Source organism: Danaus plexippus (genome assembly GCF_018135715.1).
Source record: "Danaus plexippus chromosome 29 unlocalized genomic scaffold, MEX_DaPlex mxdp_37, whole genome shotgun sequence".
NCBI classification, from domain to species: Eukaryota; Metazoa; Arthropoda; class Insecta; order Lepidoptera; family Nymphalidae; genus Danaus; species Danaus plexippus.
In genome coordinates, this window is record NW_026869858.1 from 118,181 (window position 1) to 139,642 (window position 21,462).

A 21,462-nucleotide genomic window follows, 5' to 3' on the forward strand; every position below is an offset into this window, starting at 1 on the left:
GGAGATGTCGGGAAGACACGAGCCGTCTGAGAGCTTTTAACGAAAACGCTGCCCAAAGTCTTTGAGATATAACAAAATAATATATGGTGGGACTGTGTATCTTATGTAGGTCTACAGAAAAGTCCGCGGTGGCGTATGTCTATACCTTAAGGATAACATACTATCCACTATCCATTTTAAAACTTTTAAAAATATTCATTCTTAAAGCGTTTATTGGAAAGCTATTTACATAAATACGGTACTGAGTCTTAACAAAATCAATAACTTCGTTTCCAAGTCTACATCAGTATATATAAATTACTTTTAAAATCATTAAAATCGAGCGCAAAATGTTATATAGTTATCATAATGTAAGTTTAATAATTCTCAGAATTAAATAGGCTATATTATATTTTTTGTAAAGAGTCCGTGCGAAGCCGGGGCTGGTACCTAGTATATATATAAACCTAGTATATATGTATATAAATAACACACCCTATATATATATAGGGTGTGTTATTTATCAAAATAATATTTATGCGACATCAAAATAACTCGAGACTGTCATCAGTTATCATAAACACTTATTGGTATTCATGACGACTGTTAAAAGAAAAACGAAATCAAAGACTGTTTAAGAGGAGAATGGAACTGTGTCTGAGTTCTGGTATAAATACGACGTCTGGACGCTCGACGGCAGACGGCAGAGTTCAGCGAGCGCGGACCCTTGAGGGATGTGACTAAGAAGAACCTTCGAGAAACACAAGAACGTTTGGAAGGATTGAAGCTTCGTTTTGAAATGGGACGTGCTGGAGAAGTGGCGTTAGTGACGTCAGCGAGGCTGGCGTCTCTCTTTACAAACAGATTCGTATTAAATCCGATACTAATAATAATAGATGGAGTTTATCAACTAGTTCGTCCATACATCCACTAGATGGCGCTCTGTTTAAAAATTTCTTTATTTTAACTAATACATTAAATTCTTAATAATAGTGATTCATGTACCAAAATAATGACTTATATATATATATATATATATACGTGTGTGTGTGTGTGTGTGTGTGCGCACGTGCGTACGTGTGTGTGTGTGTATACCTTATCAATTTTCCTTGTTTTAGTATTAGTGGTAGCGGTGGCGGAGCGCGACACCTTCACAGCCGGATCCAACTCCACCTCCCAGTCTGTAAAAAACGATCGACGTCATCAAAATAAATACAGCTTTATATATTGTAATGTGATTGTAATTATAGTATAGTATTGTATGTGTGTGGGGTACCTTTATCTCCCCCCTCCACCATATAGCTACCCAGGTGAGCGGGGTTGACCCCCAGCGCCAGCGCCGCCGTTTGTAACGAGAGGTCACCTCGCTGGACACGCTCCATTATGGCTGACGGGCCCTTCGCCTGCCAAACGTGATGAGCTATCCTGTAATATACGAGAAACATTGTAAATACGTTATATTAATAAAATTACATACATTTAATGTATTTGTCGTTATTGACTGATGATAATTTTGTTAAAAACTATATCATTAATTAGAAACCAGTTTTGTATACAGAATGAATGAATGAATGAGTGATTAACGAGTTGATAAATCGTTGAGTGAGTGAAGGAACCAGCGAATGAGTGAACGAATCTATCATGTATGCACACCTGTAAGGTCTGTTGATGCAGCCGTACACGTCCCTGTACCGCCCGTACAGCGTGCCGTAACTGACGCCGAGGATCTCCGCCGCCTGCTTCATCTCCAGCTCCTTGAGACGCACGGCCTCCATCACCTGGGACACGACACGGGAGTCAATAAACAGGTGAAGACATCTCATCAATACGGCTGTTAGAGAATGACATATGACCCGCTATACCATATTGGGGCAGCGTGGCGGGTTGCGGACCTATTCGATGTTAATTCAACGATAGCGAAACTCGGGATTTCATATAAATTTCAACAAATAACTGAACTATAAATATATATGTAATGTACACGTCAACCCACTAGCGACATCTACAGCCTGTAACGCGACTTGATACACGATATGTCCCATCGAGTGTCCCCCGCGAACTACACGGAAGTTAAGGATACATTATATCCTATATCCTATCCTCGTGTGCGAGCTATATTATTGTGAAGTTTCATCACTATCGATTCAGTGGTTTCCGTGTTAAAGAGGAACATACATTCATACAAGATGTTTATACCTACCCTCTTTACGTAATTCTCCTCCCAGAACTGAGGTCTCCTGCCGTGTTGAAGGTAGTCGTTCAGCTTAACCACGTCCGTAAAACGAGGGTCCTGTTTACTGCTTTTGTTCGCTGTTTGATAAAATATATATATACATTATTATTATCGTAACATTTACGGAGGTACTTTCAGTATTAAGTACGGAGGGACTTATATTAAGTGTAAGATATCTTTGTATATAAAGAAAAGTCTTGTAAGTTACACTGTTTATGACACCAGAGCGGCTGAACGGGTCTGGGTGGGAATTGGTGGAGAGATAGCGTGGAACAAGGGAAGGGACTTAGGGTACTCTTCAGCCGATCGAGAAATAAGAAAGTGTGTTGATGAAGTCCATATTCATCTTATTTGCTGTCTTTAAAGAGGAATGGGTTTTTCCCGGTCAGATACAACACTTCTAACTCTGAAAGTCGCAGGCGAAGTTGCGGGCAAAAACTAGTATGTATATACATACATTTTATAAGAACGTTGACGGAGGAACTTACAGTATAAAGTTTGAATTGATTTATAGTAAGTATGAATGAAATTTATGGGCATATACATGTGTGTGTGTGCGTGTGTATGTGTGTGCGCGTGTGTGTAGTACGTACGTTTAACGTAGTCTATGTGCGCCGTGCTCGCTGTAGACGAGGAAGAGGAGGCGTGAGGCGCGCAGGCGCTGCCGTCTGACTCCTCGTCTGTTACATGTTGGAGGGTAGTCGTATAGTTGTGAACAGTATTAACACAGACAGTCGTCAGTCGTGGACAGTCGTTACACAGTTTAAGGCGGGTTAAAGTTAAAAACTATGTTCACCCACGTTCCGTTCTATGCAAGAGCGATTATATTTTATTTAACAAACGTTTCTTCGGAAAAGTTCTCTGCTGTCAGTGAGATTAACATCAAAATCTGCAGAGCAGTCGCTAGTACTCTCAGACAGACTTTTGATGTACAGCTTCGTATTTGTGTCACTCAAAAAAAACGACGGTACCCATAAAATACATTTTAACTGTTCGAAAATTCTTATATACTAGGAGACGTGCCCGGTGCGAGTTGAGTTCAGCTACCTCAGCGTTTGTTCTACATAGGTTCAGTTTTCTACACCTAAGACTAATTTTTGGTCCTATCCAATAATTTTTTTGACAACAGCCACTCCAGATAACAGTCTATGGAACGTGAGAGCTCGTCTCGCTCGCACGTTCGGTCGCCGAGCTCGTCTCCATATATGACTGAGCCGCGCCGCCAGGACAGCGCTCAACTCGCTCCACTCAGCTATCTACCGACTATACGTGTGTATTGGAATAATTCTAAAATCATTTTTTCTGTTCAGTACGAGACGCGTCACAACGAGTCATCCTCCTGAACGCGTCCGCGAGTTAGCTGCGACTATTTTGGTATTAAAATATACAAATACGAGAGAAAAAAAACAGAGATTGATGGACATTAAATAACTATGAAAGTAAAACTCATCCCCACCACCGGCATAGCGTTCAAGTCGCTTCACTGAACAGTGCACATTATGTTTACCAGCGCTGTTGTCTCCGTCAACTCTGAGTTTAGTGTGTAGGAAGGATCCTATATCAGCTGGCGGGTCCCACTCGTCGTCGCTGCCGTCCCTGGACCAGGGCGCCGCCCCCAGCCCTCCGCCGCCCCAGCCGACCACACGCTCCGCTGTTATATCCTGAAATAAAATTACAATACATTAAAATGAAACTAGTATTATTCGGATTTACTACACGGATTTTATTATTTAAAAACTACAAAATCCCGGCGTCTCGTCTGCCCGTGATCACGGTTGCTGCAAAGTAACCGAAACGTCGGGATTATGTAGTTTTTAAATAATAAAATTCGCGTAGTAAATCCACGTAATACTAGTTTCATTTTAATGTATACTCGCGAAAATCTTAGATCTCATTACAATACATTAAATATACTTATTTAAGACACTTTTGTAAATGGTATAATTTGAAATGTTTTATAAGTAAATAAAATTTTTATATATAGTCTTTAATGTGAAGTCGGATTTTGCTTTTCTATGTAAAAAGAAATATATATTAAACCGCTTCTGGAATTTAATAACAGCGCCCTCTAGCGTCGGATTTTTGTTGTAAATAACTCTAATTCCGTTTAACAGATGGCGTTGTGAGTATATAACTAGTATATATAAATAACTATTTTTTTAGTAATGAAAATTTTGTTCTGCTAATAAATTTAACAAAAAACATCACAAACACGTTTCTTATAGTGTCAAAAAAATAAAAAATAATAATAATTTTGAAGTAAACTACGTTCTTTTAATTTAATTTTTGTATAAAATTCACACTATTTATGAATATTTGACTTTTTTTCTTTCACAGCAAAACTGGTATATATATATATTTATGAATGTAACAATATAATTTATTTTTTTTCTTACATTAATTCCGTTTTTCTCGTTTTAATTATGTTTATATTAAATCTAATTAACCAATATTCAAAAAAATACTCACCAGATTACCATGCCGCCATTCTTGGTCCCTTTCTCTATAACAAAAAAATAATTTATATATATATATGTGTGTACTCAAACACACTTACATCATGAAAATTAAAAAACATAACTCTTCTATTTAACAAGTCGGATTAAAATTCATACAAAACTCATTACAATGATATGACAACTAAATCGAAGGCACCTGTCTGTTTAATAGGAATGTTGTAACAACAGTACATACATACATATATCATAATATACTTATTACATACGTCTTTATCTTTATCTGCGGGTTTTCTTCATCCGTGTTGTCAGCACAGCTGGTGGCTCTGTGGCGTTTGGGGCTGGGACTCTCACTGGAATGAAGAGGATGGATCGATTTTGATGGGATTTCAAGATTTTTTTGGGTGTGGATGTATACAAATGGAATAAGTGAAGTGATCGGTTGAGTAATATTGAAACAGACATACAGATATATATATATATATATATATATTTAAGCGAAAGAAAATATTCATTTCCAATACAACTTTTAGTTTTATTAATATTGGGAAAAAAATAATAATTGTAATAATTCAATGAAATCAAAAAAGAACGTTCAGTGAGTAAATACTTCAGTAGCTTACTGAGTAAATGAGTAACTATGACATTTATTAAGGAACTAATAGAATGAATGAATGAGTGAATGAGTGAGTGAGTGATTGAGTTAAGTTTTACTTACGGTTCAGACTGTTCCCTTTTTATAGGATGAACTTTATCCTTGGTGGGTAGTTTTATCAAGGGTGGTGGGCCGCCTGGTGGTGTGAAAGAAAAATTAAGTAAAACAATATATATATATATAGACAATTTTAAAGGGATTTAAGTATTTATTATTACAATATAAGACTACCCACCATTTAAACTGTACTTGTCCTTCTCTTTATCGTCATCATCTCTAATTTCTACGTCAGACGTATCTCTCCCATCTCTGGCGTCTCTATCTCTCTTCATCTTCTTGTTGGTGCTCCTGACATCCTGTATCTTGATATCGTAAGCGTTCTTCTCCTGTCTTATTATCTTCTCCGCGTCCGTCTTCTTATCCACGACCGTTGTTACAGCGCCTGATGATTATAATTTGAGATACAAATGTGTTATAGTTCTTGCTAAACTAGAACTCATCCTGAAGGGATATAGACGGTGTGACTTCTGATAGCGGTTAATGAGATTTAACTGGTGAAGTTAACTCAAGTATGAATGGTATAAGAAAAGTTTTTGTTAGTATTCGAGTTGTTGAGTGTAGCGAGTTGAACTATACTGGCGACTCAGGCCATTTATATACTGAGGTGATCTCGGCAAGGTAATGTACGATTGAGACGAGGCTTTTTTGATCGATGGCAGTTATCTCGGGTGGTTATTGTCAAAAAAAAAATTTAGTTAGGACCAATAATTACAAATTTAGGGCCGGAACCCGTGTAGAAAAACGGTTTAGTACCGAAACAATAGGCTGGCGTGTCTAATGTTTTTAAAGTCTATTTATTATGTCAGAATCTTATGTATGGAAAATTTTATATACAGGAAATAATGTTGCAAGTTTTTATAGGTAAAGCCAAACACCAGTTTATGAGTTATAAGGGATTTTAAACGCACTTATAAAAGTCAATACAAAAGTTATTATTAAATTTGTATACATAATTTTTTTTAAATCATTCGTATTAAATCTGTATCAATCAAGTTACCTGTTGAGCAGTCAGGTGGCTCGTCCTTGTTGTTCCACCGGATATCCGTTAGACCTTTGATCCTGAGATCCTCAGCGGTCTTCAGGAGACCAGCCAGTTGGGACTGAACGTGATGACACACAATGAAAACTCATTAACGCGAACAGGATTCGAACCTTGGACTTCTGACACGTAATGCCCGTATCATAAGATTTCAATTTAAACACATTATCAGTTTACTTGCTCTTGCTTAGATTTAAATTTTTGTGACTCTATATTGTATGTGTGTGGAATTAAGAATACTTTTTTTTATTAATATATTATGTAACTATACACTAGTGATATCACGCAACTGCTACTGATGAGTGATATTATAGGTTCAAATCCAACTTGTGTAGAATTCTTTATTCTATAATAACTACATAGATTTGAATTCCTATATTAGATTTTATTGAATTTACGTATGACGTAAAACCGGTATGACGATTATATACATAGAATTCAATGACGCGATAGATCAGTTAGCAAAGAGACCGGGACACGACATCCCTCGAAGCACAGGTTCGAGTCCAATTTGTTAAGGGAAATTTTTTTCGTTTTGATTTGATTAGATTTCGCATGTATGTATGTATGTGTCTGTATGTGTACGTGTATATACTCACATGGTGTACGTTCATCTCGCCAGTGTACATGTAGTCCAGCAGAGCTCTGAGGTGTCTGGGCTCGGCGCCATCGATGACCAACACGGGCTCCCCGTGCGCCTCGTGAGCCCCCAGCAGAGCCCCCAGTAGTTCCGAGCACGCAGCTAACACAACCCTAGTCAATGTTAAACCACTTTATACATATATATTATATATATGTACATACATTTAAAGAGATAATTCAGCTTCTATATTATAGGCTTTTAGTTTCCAAGGTGTTTTATGGACAAGTTTTTTCCCGTGACTTCGTCGAATTGTATTAACTATTAAGAGAGATACGTGTAAGTACTTCATATAATATATACGTAAACCAGCCGTCAGCGACATCTATCGTCTGTGTGGCGTTACTTCATACAACACAAATGTTATGACTATTTTTCCTGCATGATTACTAGAAAAAAAGGAATTAATTATGTAGTATATCACACTCTGATGTCTCTGACCTATGATTTTTGGAAATTTCGTCAAAATTAGTTCAGCATATTTTAATTGTATGAACAGCTTATATATATATATATATATATATATATATATATATATATATATATATAGTCATAAAAATTAAATATTTATTATATCTCTTAGTACAAGTTCCCTCACACCAACATACCGGTAGTATTATCGCGTAAGGCTTAACACACATCGAATTAACAGATCATTATACTATAATACGAGTATAATCGATTTCAAAATCCACAAACTGTCCGGGTTTTAGACCAGCCTTTCCCAAAGTCGGTGATAACGCCCCCTTGTGGGCGCTGCAGGCCTAAGGAGCGGTAAGAAACCCAGAAAAAAATGCGATCCTTGTGTAGAGGCTTGAGGGTGATTTATAATTTCTTTTAGTTATGATAAATAATAGTGGTTTTTCAGGAGATGAAAAAATAATTGGCCATTAAAAAAAAATATACACACACTAGGCACTAGACAAAAAAAGTTTGGGAACCCCTGATCTAGATGATGCTTGCTAACTAGAACATAAGAAAACTGTAACATTTCCTTCATTAAACTTATGGTAAGGTGTGTAATGTACTTAATGTTAATATATAAGTAAAAATAAAACATCTGCCTTTCTGAACCACCTTCATTCTATCAATAGCAAGATTCAGTTTACTATAGAATTAAAGGCAAATAATTCTTTAGCTTCCCTCGATATCCTTGTCATTAGGAACCCTGTCAATACTTTGGGAGATTCTGTTTATAGGAAACCCACATTTATAGATAGATATCTTAATGGTAACTCACACCACCACCCTATCCAGTTACCTACCGTTGGCATATGTAATTTTGTTACAGAGAGCCAAAACCTTTGTGATGCTAACCATCTAAAGGTCGAGCTGCAGCATGTAAAACATGCTCTCACCATCAACAACCTGCCCGTGCCTCGCCAGCATCGCAAGAAGCACTTACAGCCACCCACAGTTGAGCGACAATCTGCGATATTACCATAGGTGAAGGGACTTACTGACCAGAATAAGCAATATCTTGAAGAAGGTTACTATCAAGACTATATACAAACCACATAAGAAAGTGAGCCAATTCTTAGGACCTATCAAGAGTACCATTTCTTTACAACAAGCGGATGTATACAAACTTGATTGTGACAAGCCATTGTCATACATTAGACAGACAAAGAGGAGCGTCGGTATAAGGATAAAAGAACATGTCTCAGAGATTAAACATAGTTGCGTGTTGGATTCAGCAGTGTGGGAACACACAATGGACAAACCAACGCACTACATTCGGTTTGATAAAAAACAGATCCTAGCTCATGAAGACAGGTACGTAACGAGGCTAATCCGCGAGGCTATTGAAATTAGAAAACATCTCAATTTCAATAGAGAAGATGGCTGGAATCTTTCCAACACCTGAGCTCCCCTCCTTAAAAATATAAAATCCCATGTCCGTAACCACACAGCCGGACCTCGAGACACCGTAAACTCATTCTGCCGGCATCCAGAGCGGTACGCCAGAAAATTAAGAAATCGATGGCGGTAGATGATAACTAACAAGGACCGACTGACAGACACTCACATCTCGTCTGCCCGTGACCACGGTTGCAAAGTAACCGAAACGTCGGGTATATATTTTTTAAAATAATAAAAAAAAAACGCAAAGTATATCCGAAACTATTAATTTTATTTATAATATAAACTGTTTATCTATCAGGCTGTTTGTTCCGACTAACCTCAAATACCACCGGACCTACTTTACCCGGACTTCAACTGGCAGAGAACTTATGCCATAGACGTGACTTATTTTACTCTAATTAAAGGATTTTATATTATTTTTTATTAATATAAATAAAAATCGGACAAAGCAGCGGACGCAGCCAGTACAAAATACTTCCTTATCAGTTGTTGATTAGTTAAATTAATTATAACAACTATATCATTATATATTTGATTAAGTATTTAAATCATAAACATAAAAAAATATTTAAAACTCTATGAATATTCATGAAATGTGTTTGAATGTATAAAACAGATTTTAAATTCAATTAAGACAATTTTTTTTTTGAATATTACAACTGTACAGCGATTCGTTACCGCTCGCTGATATTTTATTATCTTTATCTTCAAAGGAAACACAGAAAACAGGAAAAGTTATATCTAAATCTTTTGTAAACGACACCAAAAAAAAAAAACGAGGCGATTTTAGGCAGCGTTCACACTAGCGTTTAAAAAACCGCCTTACGATAAAACGTATTCAATGGAAGATATGACAACGGCCATCACTCGTGGTATTTGTCAGAAACCAAACACATGGTTATATTGTTAGTGTGTTCGTTTGTATGCGATAATCTTAGTAACCTTGAAAGCAAATTAAAGTGTGGCGTTCAACCGTGATAATCACCAGAGAAGATAAAAGTGTGTGGGAGTCTTATTTCTCATTAACGACAAACGATTTCTTTATTTTCTCGTCTAATACTCTGGTGATATAGAGGCTCGATGTGTTGGGTATAAGGGATATTGATGGCGAGAAAATGCTTTATGCTGGACCACTAGAAGGATAGGCCCTAAAATAACAATTTTCCAACGGCTTCCGAGTGACCAGGGTGATAGTTTCTTGCCATTGAGATCAACATCAGCTATAGGAGCCCACTGCTGAGCAAAGGCCTCTTCTCACACGGAGAAGGTAAGAGAATTAATCACCACGCTTGCTCAAGACGGGTTGGCGATTTCAATCTTATAATTCGAAATTAAAAGACCAGGTTTCCTCACGATGTGTTCCTTCACCGTCTGTCAGTAGTGTCTAAATACTCTTAGAAAGTACATATGAAAAGATCACATTGGTACTTGCCAGGTTTCGAACTTGCGCCCCCACGTGTGAGAGGCGGGCCTTTAACCTCTAGGGCACCACGACTTCTTATTGAGATTGAGATATATGTTTATATAAATGAGTTTTCTATAAAACAAATTCTGCCGAAGTATTGTCAGATTTTTTTATGACCATGAACGAGAATGTCCAGAAAACGAGCCAAAATAAGGCGTTTGCTGTATGAATGTTATGTAAAGATCAACGAAACGTGGTCTAATAAAATATTCTACGAGTAGTTGAGTCCGAAAGACGGTTTCAAAAAATTAGGTACTTAAATTAATTAAAAAAAAGTTGTTTTGCACGAATAATCACTGTATTTCGGGATCAGCTAGTTAAAGATGATAAGGTCAATATATATATATATATATGTATGTATGTACATAAATATAGGATGAATATATTATAAGTAAATTATTTAAATCGTCCGCTATAACGACTTGTAATAAAAATGACTAGTTTTGTAGGACATGATAATTTGTCACATCGGATGTCTCCAGCCGTTTTAATTGGACAAATTTATATTGCCCATGTGGATAATATTACATTATATATATATATATATATATTTCGTCAAATGATTTAGCACCTAAAACATTTCAATGGCAGAATTCATTTTAATTCCACAATAATTCACTGTTTTTTTTTTTTTCATTACATACAAAAGCGAAAAAAGCAATTTGGCCATATTAGACCTACAAAAAAATCCGATTATCAGCAAAAAAAAAACACTCAAACAAGAAGCCAAAAGCGAGGACGAGATTCTGTGGACAAGATAGATGATATCGTTTTAAAATAAACAGCTACAAAATAGCTACCAAGATACTCAGCAAAATAAACGTGTAATAAATAATAAAAAAAAAAAAACGAAAAAAGCCAGACATATATATTTTTTGCGAATGATTATTTATGAGAGACATTTAAAAAAAATATATTATAATAAATAAAAACAAAATCGTTTTCCCACGGTTCTTGATATTTACAAAAAAAAAATAATAATATTGATTTAACTAAGCATTAATTCATATGGGATAGTCCTTGAATTGTAATTATGGGATAAAAGTATCTACCAGGCCGCATTTAATTGATCTAATGATAAAAAAAATTTAGGTTCAAAGCGCTTGAAGACCCTAGTTGAAATTGCTGGTTAATGGCTAGTAGCTGTCATAACACCTGGGACAGCAGTCACATTCACCTGGACGAATGAGCTACGGAATTCATACTCACCCCAGATGTCACATTCCTCGTACAAAAATTCCGCTAACACAAAATTTATTGTACTGCAACCTACCTATTATCAGGTCTCACTATTTTCTCATCATCTGACAGTCATTTGATGCATATTTCCAGGCATGACTTTGGTTTCATAACCATTTATTATAGAGACAAAGATGGATGGTGCCTAACATTAAAGTGACGTGTAGCAGTTGTGTTCATATGGCTCAGGATATATTGGTCAGCGGTATAAACTGTCAAGTAGTCAAGCGGTTCATTCTTCCCTTGTAATTCCTCACAGATCCTGACTATAGTCTCTTCTATACCATACGATTTAATGAACTTTTCTTTGGACATTGCTTATACCATGCGATTTCATGGACTTTTCTTTGGATATCGCTGATATTAACAAAAATTAAGACGTCCAACATTATCGAACCCACCTGTGAGCCCTGAGGGACACGCCGCGTATGTTCTGAGGGTCCACTGTGTCTTTATTCGGTATCTGTGTTGCGAAACTCGGCGAGCAGTACAGAGTTACGTCGCAGAAACGCTCTGAAAAGATGAAAATATTTTATCATCTTTAACATATACGAGCTTCATTATCAACACATAAATATATATATGGGAGTGCGCTTCACTCGTTTGTACTTATACTAATGTGTTAACCCAGCCTTACTACCCATCAACCAAAGAATCTTAGTTTTGAAAGTTCGTTGTTATATATCGGCGCAAGCAGCTTCAATGACGGATGCAACATGAAAATAACTCAAGGCTGGCATCAATTACTATAACAACTCATTGGTCTTCGTTACCATTGTCAAAAGTAAAACGAAATCAAAGAGAATAGAACTATGTTTGAATTCTGGTATAAATATGACGTCTGGACGCACGACGGACGGACGCAGAGTTCAGCGAGTGCGGATCATAAAGAATGTGATTATGAAGAACCTTCGAGAAATACAAGAACATTTAGAGGAATTGAAGTTTCATTTTGAAATATCTGGAACGTACTGACACAAGTGACATTAGTGACGTCAGCGAGGCTGGCGTCCAGTCTTTAAAACAATGAATTCGTAATAAATCCGATATATATATATATATATATATATATATATATATAATAATATTAGTATGATTTGTTAAGCGATTATTTTGCTGCTTCCATACTTTTTAAATCATAGACGTCTTACTAACTGTAACATAGAAAATTTTGTTCTGACATCAAATAACTGCGTTAACTCAAATGGCATGATTATGACGTGATACCAAGACCCTAACTACCTTGAGCCCCCCATTTCCTGACTTCCTCCGAGCGATAGACAACTAATTTTAAATATATAAATGTCAGAAACAATGACAGTTTTGGGTGACATCGTACGTAGGTATATTATGAAAACCTCTCTGAGCAAAAAAATTTTAAAATAAAGGCAACATTTTTAAATCCTTTTTTTATGATATAATAAAACCAACACAGCGATTATGTACATATATATATTGATATCGTTGGAACCGGTTGACGACCTAAGCTTGTTGTTTTTTTTTTAGTTAAATCTAATTAACATTACAAATACGATGGTGTCTTGATTCACAGCATTTTGTATATATTTAGGGAACACACATTTAATTTGAACGCAACCTTAAAATTCCCGAACGCACCCGAAGTGACGTTAAAGCGATGACATCTGGTTTGCTCACTTTTAGGCGGGAAAGTATTTTGTCGACGTGACTTGTGTCTTTGTAAATTGAATTTAACCTATTTAAGGTGTTTTGATTTAAGATAATAATGAGTTTGTTCTAGTTAAAAGTACTGGCTTTATAAGGCAACTTTATTTTTTTTTAATAATTTTGTTAGAAACCTAAATATATAATAATGTCTGATGACACATGATAAGGGAAGTTTATTGACTGTTGAATTAGTTATTTGTTCACGATCTGCTGTATGCTACCACAAGTTTTCATATACACACAAACCTATTTTGTTGGTGTGGTGTTAAGATTTATGATTGAAAAACTGAAAACGCTTCATTAGTAGTTGGCCGATGGACACTTATGGTAAGGACTATGAAAAGATTTTTTTTAAATTTAGAATGAACAGTGCTTAAAGTTGTAGTATACCTAAACCTTAACCTTATAGGATACCTTAACTCCTAATAACTGAAGGCGGTCAGAGTATTCCAAGGATATATTCAAAAAATATGAAGTCAATGTGAAGGGACTCCTCTTGGTAATGAAAAAACATTTTTGCAGTTTGGTAGCATTCAATTTCGCAAGATTGTCATTGCCCCATTCGGGGACTGAATAAAGTGTGAATTTAGTATGGTCTAGTATGGTCTCTCTCTCTAACTGGTCCCTAATGATCCACTGGTCCAGGTCTGGATTGATAACATTCCACAACTGTCGAAAGCTTTCGAGGAGTCGAGTCAAGTTGCGAGAGCTTTACCGTTGTTGTCTCCGTTTTTTCCACTGGGGATGACACTTCGATAGTTTATATACAGATCCAGTCAGTTGGCTTTATGTTCATCTACATGCAGAGCACCTGAATTCAGATGCCACTACTCTCTATGACAAAAAGATTGATGTAAGAATCACAAGGTCGTTTCAGACCTATCCTATACACATCTTTTTCAGACAACATACTGGAACTCTACAAGGCGGTATACAGGATGACATTATCTAATGGGTGGTAACTATGTTAGCAAACTATCTTATAGCCACCACTGAGAAGCGATTGCTGATTTATCTTCAACAATACGACCTTAAATAGTTAAGGGTTCACTTCGTACACCTGCCTCTACATACAATTTGGCATTCATTGCGAAAAAAACTATTTCACCAATATGTAATCTGATTCAAAGTATTAAGCCAATATGATTTCCCTAAACATCTTTTTGGTATAAATAAGATTTTATACGCTTAGTACGAGCTTACATGGTAACTTCATTTCATTCGTTTCACTTCATCAACGGCACTTTAACAGTTTTTCATTCGTAAATCATGTTATAGTATGAATGTAGGTTTCTGAATAAAAAACGAGCAATCCTTGGTATTTGGTGACGCTTGAAACTTGGAGTACGCAAGATGTACCACTCGCTATCGGGTGAGGCAAATCGCTGTTTAAAATTTTAAGTGTGGTCTAAGAAATTAGTTATTACTTATCTGGGTGCCAATCTCTAGACAGTTGGTGTGATTTTTGAGAACCTTTTGATCCTCAAAAAGTCCTTAAAATAGCATCAAAAATAATAATACAATACATATCAATAGCGTTCGAGACATTCACAAAAATCTCATGTACAAAGATGATTTCGACCTCATAGGAACGATAAAAGATTTGTTATTTATGTAACTAATTATATATAAATATATACGTGTATATAATTCAAAATGTCAAAGTCGTCGATGGCCGCCTGACCTTTGACCTTTAGACATCAAGATTAGGGGATAATATATGGATTAGTAGACGATTAAAAATTTCGAATGTCAAATCTTTGAGGTTTTTGAAGGTCGCCAAGAGGTTCCGCGTTCGAGAATTTTTTTACGTCATATTTTTTTATATACACATCGACATTTCCTGTTTTGGTTAGACTATACATATTTATAATAATAATAAATAGGAAATATATATATAAAATTTATCGTTTTTTTTTACTGTAGACCCATGAAAAAAAAAATTATACTACAAAAAATCTAGTTATAAGAACAACACTAAATCGAAATCGAAGCGGTTTTGTATACCACCAGCTCATGCTCATATTCCTGAGACGTATAATGAGGAATAACTTCTACCACTCACCTTTCTCCAGCAGCTGTGAGAACATGCTCTGCACGTTCGAGTGGTGATGTTTCCATCTGAGACAGTACTGTTGAGGCATCATTTTAATACTCTACTAGGATTCTTCTTTTAGGAATGTGCTTCGGTGGTTAAATTTACCTGAAAACAAAAAAAAATACTATATATGTATAGTCGTGGTGGCCTAGAGGTTAAAGGCCCGCCTCTCACACGTGAGGGCGCAGGTTCGAAACCTGGCAAGTACCAATGTGATCTTTTCATATGTACTTTCTAAGAGTATTTGGACACTACTGACAAACGGTGAAGGAAAACATCGTGAGGAAACCTGGTCTTAAATTTCAAATCATAAGATTGTAATCGCCAACCCGTCTTGAGCAAGCGTGGTGATTAATGCTCTAACCTTCTCCATGTGAGAAGAGGCCTTTGCTCAGCAGTGGGCTCCTATAGGCTGATGATGATGATACAAACATCACTTGAATTTCAGCGCTGATCCCTCATTTCGGTCATTACCGTTCGTAACCTTAGGAACGGACGAACGGATTTTGATAAGACTACCATGAGATGATGTAGGACATTGTCATTCAATTGACTATAGCCCTATAGACTGACTCTCAAAATGATGAGTATTTTTAAATCTCTACAATATGAAAGATAATTATATTTATAAAGGGATTTTGATTTAACTTCCGTGAGTGAATCAATTTCTAAAAGACAAATGTAAATTTCATCCACGTTTTAATTTAAAAAATAATCTTATCTCAATTTATAAGGTTACATACAAATGCATATTAATTTGGACATAATGCATAAAATATTTACGTTTCAGCGAGTGGAGACGCGGCTGAAGTTAGATATAACAAACAATACTATTTAGAATATATGAAGTAATTATTAAATACGTCTAAAAGTTTAGGATACAAAGATGAGATGGATACTGAAGAAAAATTAAATCCACTGTCGCTAGTACAAGTTAAAGTCACATTTCCTGTACATTTATTCTGTATAGTGACGAAATTAATTTACTTTTTTTATATAAAAAATGAGTATATTATATATTTTTCCATAATAAATTATTTTTTTCAATGTTACGAATTTTGTTAAAATAACTTTAATAGAGTTTTGACGTCACGTGTCTTCACATAAGATGTATATATAACCTTAGTATGAATCATCACCGTCTACGGAAACACTTTTAACGGACGGTTTTAGCGTTTGACGATCGTAGATCGTTTTGATGGATACTCAGAAACGTTATGTACCACGTTGTTGGTGCAAATCATCTGTACAGGTGAATAAATAGAGTGCCTGTTTGTAATACTGAGGTGACCGTATTTTACTACATGCATATACGGTAGCTAACCAAAATGTAATTTTTTTTTACAAATTTTGTCCATCTGTCTGTTTGTTCCGGCTGAAATCTGAAATGACTGGACCGGTTTAACGGAACTTTCATCGTCAGTTAGCTTATGTAACAAGCAGTAACTTAGGCTACTTTTCATCTCGATCCTGAATTTTAGCGATACCGCGCGCGAGTGGGGGGCGGGTTAAGGTAAGGTAAGGGTAAGCTTCAAAGATTTTTCATAGTATTTTGTTTTTTTTTTTGTACGCAATCGTCGCGGGTAACAGCCAGTAAGGTGTATAATAGCAGTTATTACAACTATGAACTTTAATAAATCAAAAGTACCAAAAAAAATTCTTAACATTAAAATAATTTTGTTTGTCCTAATGTAATTATAACTATCTTAAAATCCAATAAATCATTTTCTACATATGAATGATGTTAGTGAAGCTCTCAATAAATTTTTAATATATATATATGTATATATATAATGAAGGAGATGTTCGTTAGTTCAACACAACAAAACGATTGGTTAGATATTAATAAAGGAATTGGCCTTACTTCATTGATGTAAATAATATTGCTATATTTATTAGCATCTAGTGTAGTGATTTTTAATTGCAAATATATTAATTACGCCTAAAACGCAGCCGAAGCCGCGGGCAGCGACTATTATAATATTTAATCAGTTTCCGATGTCGTACCTCCGATATAACTGTGGAACATTTTAATCAATTCCTCGCTTTAAATGGGTCAGGCTGTGTTGTCGTAATGATTTAAAAAAAATTGCAAACACACCAAGTTATTTTACGATATTAATATTGTTTTTAATACACTTATACTAAGAGCATTTACCATTTGTAACTGGAGTTTAAAATTATTTTACATGTAGGTATAACATATTTATATAATACACGGAATTCTCATCATCTCATAAACTTTTAGGGTAAACCGAAAAAAATTATTGATATTTGACCAAAAAAAAAAAATAGGACGTCAATCGATTTTATTAGATTGAGATTTTTTTTATATAATGTTTAAAAAATATCAAATAATTCCATATATATAAACTGGATCATGGAGTAAGCTGGCTAACCTAACACCTAACCTAACAATCAAACGACGACTTAGCATTTTTTTCGTTATTAGATAGTTCTAATACCAAGCAAGGTGTATAATAAATTTTTTTCGTTTTTGTAAAAATACATTTCACTTCAACTTCCTCACATATCATGTACGGAATATTATAAAAAAAGAGTGTTTGAAGATGGTACCGCTGATTTTTTTCATTGATCTAAAAACTGCTGAGCAGATTTCGATAAAACTTTCCCGTAACATATAATCGAACATCGGAATTATATATAGGATATGATTTATCAAATCGTTCCGTGTAGTTCGCAAGTAAACACATCGTAGCAATAGGCTTACCACGCGTAAACATCGTCCCGTTACTGGCTAAGTTAACCGTTTATAAATCTTCGCACTTTACAGTATTAACGTAGGTTATTGAATGAAAAACGGGACACGATCAGTATTTAAGTGTGACGTACAAACTGATGGTGAGTATACATTTGAACGTATGAAGTCATGTAATTGAGACTAGATTGCGTCAGCAGCAACTTGTATATTGTGTATGTTTGTATATATAATAAGTAATACATGTATTTTGTATGTATGTATAATCGTCTGTTTGTTCCATCTAAACTCTCAAACTTTCACTCACATACGGCTGATGAAGTAAAATTATTTTTATATGGTTATAAATAATAAAATTACGACTGACATGTTTTATAAAACCATGTCTTCGGTATAAAATATGTATTAAAAAAAAAATTAAAAACATTTTAAATTTCAAAAGATTATATAATAAAGATAGGTATGGGTGATATAAGTGTATTTTTTTACATACCAGACATTAGTATCCATCGTGTGCTCACCGGGATTCAAACCCGGGAACTTTTCCTTTTATTTCGAGCCTCTTCAGCCAAAGTATAAATCATATCATACAATTTGGTATGTAATTCTCTTCCGTATAAAATAAATGCAATAATTTTTTTCAAGTGCTTTAAATGTTCTTTTACATATATTCGTCTTTGAAAGCGAGTCGTGATTGGAAAGCAAATATTTATGAGACAGTCGCGTCAACGAGTTGATGATAAAAGTGATGTACTGTATTCAGTCAGCGACTTTTTGAGTTTATTTCTGAATTAGGCTTAAAGGAGGCTGTATATATGTTAGAATAATAGCTATGGTAAGCAACCGTCAACGACATCTACAATGCCACGTGACTTCATACAATACAAATCTCATGCCTCCATCCTACGGCGACTATACGGAGTTGTGGTACATATAACATCCTATATCTTATTCTTATATTTAAACTACATTACTACAAAGTTTCATCAAAATCGGTTTAGCAGTTTTTGAGTGAAAGAGCAACAAACATCCCAACAAACCTTCCCACTATGAACGGTATATCAATTCTTGGTTCTAACAAAATATTATCCAACGTCATTTATCAGGATTCCGTCGCATTGTTTATTTTTCGGAGGCCAAACTACGTTTGACAATCATTACCCAACACGGTAAACAGTGACTTCGATGTTTGCTTTAAAAATTATTATTAACATTTTATCAAAAAAAAAAATACCAGCAGGCCGGTTCGAAAGCCGTTCGATAAGCTTATCGCCGAATTCTTACACAAATAAACAACTGGCAGAACTCAAAATTAAAAAAAAAAAAAAAAAAGATTCCTCCAACAGAACTAGCATGCGGCCATTTTGTTTACGCGGTTATTACACACTAGCTGATGTCCGCGTCTTCGTCCAACGGTTTTTACGTCAAAGTTCTCGTATGCACAACAAAACACACACAGCGCTCACAGAACATTGTTTCTTAAAACTTCATCAACTTTATACTGCATGGAGACATCGCAATATATTTTTAATGTCCAACTGTCTGACATATAAATGTCTTTCATTAAACAAATGTCCAAGTGTCCGTTGTATAAAACTTATAATATAGTTGTATCCATCCGGTAGTATTTGAGGATTTGCTCACAATCTAATAGACATTTAATTTATATTAAAAACCAAACTCAATAATTCAATACCGATGTATACAAAGTCCAAATTGTGATATTATCAAAAATAAACGCCGATAAACACCGAACTCGCGACCCATGGTTATCGTTTTTTCAAAATGTTACGTTACATTAGCTAGTTTTAAAACCCATTTGCCACAAACATTACTGTCCGAACGTTATCTCGCGTAAACATGTTTGTGTACTTTCCTATTATAATATTTACACACCGATATGGCGGTTGTTAGACGGTTATAACTTATAGTAGAATTAATTTTAAATAAAAAAATTTGAGCGTTTATTCGCGTTAGATATTGGCCCCTTAAAACTACACCTGGGTCGCAAGTCCCAGGCACGGCTAAATCTCTCTACAACCTACTAATAGACTTGGGCCTGTCCAGAACTCACATCAATTCATTCTTGGAACGTACTTCGAAGGCAGCCCTAGTAGGTTCTTTTCAAATTTGGTTAGGTAGAGAGAGGTGCTTGGACGGTGGAGGTGAGCGTTTAACGAGCGTTAGATAGGGGTGCCTTAAAGCTACACCTGGGTCGCAAGCCCCAGGCACTGTTGAAGCTCCTCCCCCTGCGCCGCGACGGACCCGGCACCCGCACGGTGAATCCATGGAATGCTGGGAAGTTTTGTCTCGTCATATGTTTTCAAATAATCTCTGAACCAAATTATCGCGATAATCTTACCAATAAGAGATTACCAATTAAAAATATTGTGAAAAGCATGGATCCCTTTTTTGCAAGAGATCCGGTTATAAATTGCATCGGAACGCTTAGTATAAGTTCGCATAATCACACTATATACGAAGCGTCTCCCGTTTTTCGTACTTAGTTTGTCAATGCGAGCTCGGGGGCAAGCTCATTGCTCTATTTAAATTATGTGGTTGTAAATCCTCATCATCGGAGATCTATCTTAACAATTAATTTAAGCAACGCCGAAGGGGCCAGTCTGTGTACGATCATAATGCTTTTCACATATTTTACGTCAATATTTAATACTTACATAGTGACCTGGCTTCGCTCGCTATTGATTTATTTTTAAAATTAACTTCAGTGACGTTCCGCTACAAGCTATATTGGGCCTTTGTATAATCTATCTATTCGAGTTCAACGGTAAAATTAAAAAATTAAATTCTGTAGACATACTCGATTTTTCCCTTAAATATTTGAATACTTTTGTCTTATATTAGTTAGGTTCCGAACGAGCCTAGCTTACCTGTTTGCGGAGTAACTTACAAAAAAAAAAAATTAATTTCATAGAAAATTTACTCACAAATTTCTTAATTTTTTAGCGATTTACATTCAAAATTTTCAAAATATATTTTTCACGTGTAATAGATATTTTATTTGTATTGAAGAACGAACTTTCGAACGAGATGGCGACGTACTGTGGATGCCCTCTGCCCCATCTAGGGGACATAGGACCAAGAAAGAGAGAGAAAGAGAGAGAATTGAAGAAAATAAATTTATAGAAAGAGAATTTTCCATTCATCCTAACGTTTTATTTGAGAATACATTTAAACAATTTCCTTGATTATATGATTAGATTTAGATACGAACAGGACAATTCAGATTTATTATATTATTGATTGATTTATTGTTTCAATTAAGATTAATTGACTGAGTAGAAATTAAAAAAAAAATATCTCAAC

The 21,462-nt window shown here is 35.3% G+C and overlaps 1 protein-coding gene across 3 annotated transcripts in view; it reads right to left on the reverse strand.

The window, feature by feature from the left end:
- Nucleotides 1-21,462, reverse strand: part of LOC116777058 (uncharacterized) — a 39,617-nt gene that overhangs the window by 2,368 nt on the left and 15,787 nt on the right. For all 3 annotated transcript variants that reach the window (XM_061529191.1, XM_061529192.1, XM_061529190.1), the window contains 14 exons: nucleotides 15,384-15,521; nucleotides 12,034-12,145; nucleotides 7,022-7,175; nucleotides 6,381-6,483; nucleotides 5,559-5,765; nucleotides 5,387-5,459; nucleotides 4,938-5,021; nucleotides 4,682-4,715; nucleotides 3,720-3,873; nucleotides 2,806-2,892; nucleotides 2,180-2,289; nucleotides 1,633-1,757; nucleotides 1,256-1,404; nucleotides 1,075-1,160 (listed from right to left, as the gene is read on the reverse strand). In XM_061529191.1, the coding sequence (XP_061385175.1) occupies nucleotides 1,075-1,160; nucleotides 1,256-1,404; nucleotides 1,633-1,757; nucleotides 2,180-2,289; nucleotides 2,806-2,892; nucleotides 3,720-3,873; nucleotides 4,682-4,715; nucleotides 4,938-5,021; nucleotides 5,387-5,459; nucleotides 5,559-5,765; nucleotides 6,381-6,483; nucleotides 7,022-7,175; nucleotides 12,034-12,145; nucleotides 15,384-15,465 (1,560 nt within the window). In that variant the 5' untranslated portion in view covers nucleotides 15,466-15,521. The remainder of the gene's footprint in view (nucleotides 1-1,074; nucleotides 1,161-1,255; nucleotides 1,405-1,632; nucleotides 1,758-2,179; nucleotides 2,290-2,805; nucleotides 2,893-3,719; nucleotides 3,874-4,681; nucleotides 4,716-4,937; nucleotides 5,022-5,386; nucleotides 5,460-5,558; nucleotides 5,766-6,380; nucleotides 6,484-7,021; nucleotides 7,176-12,033; nucleotides 12,146-15,383; nucleotides 15,522-21,462) is intronic.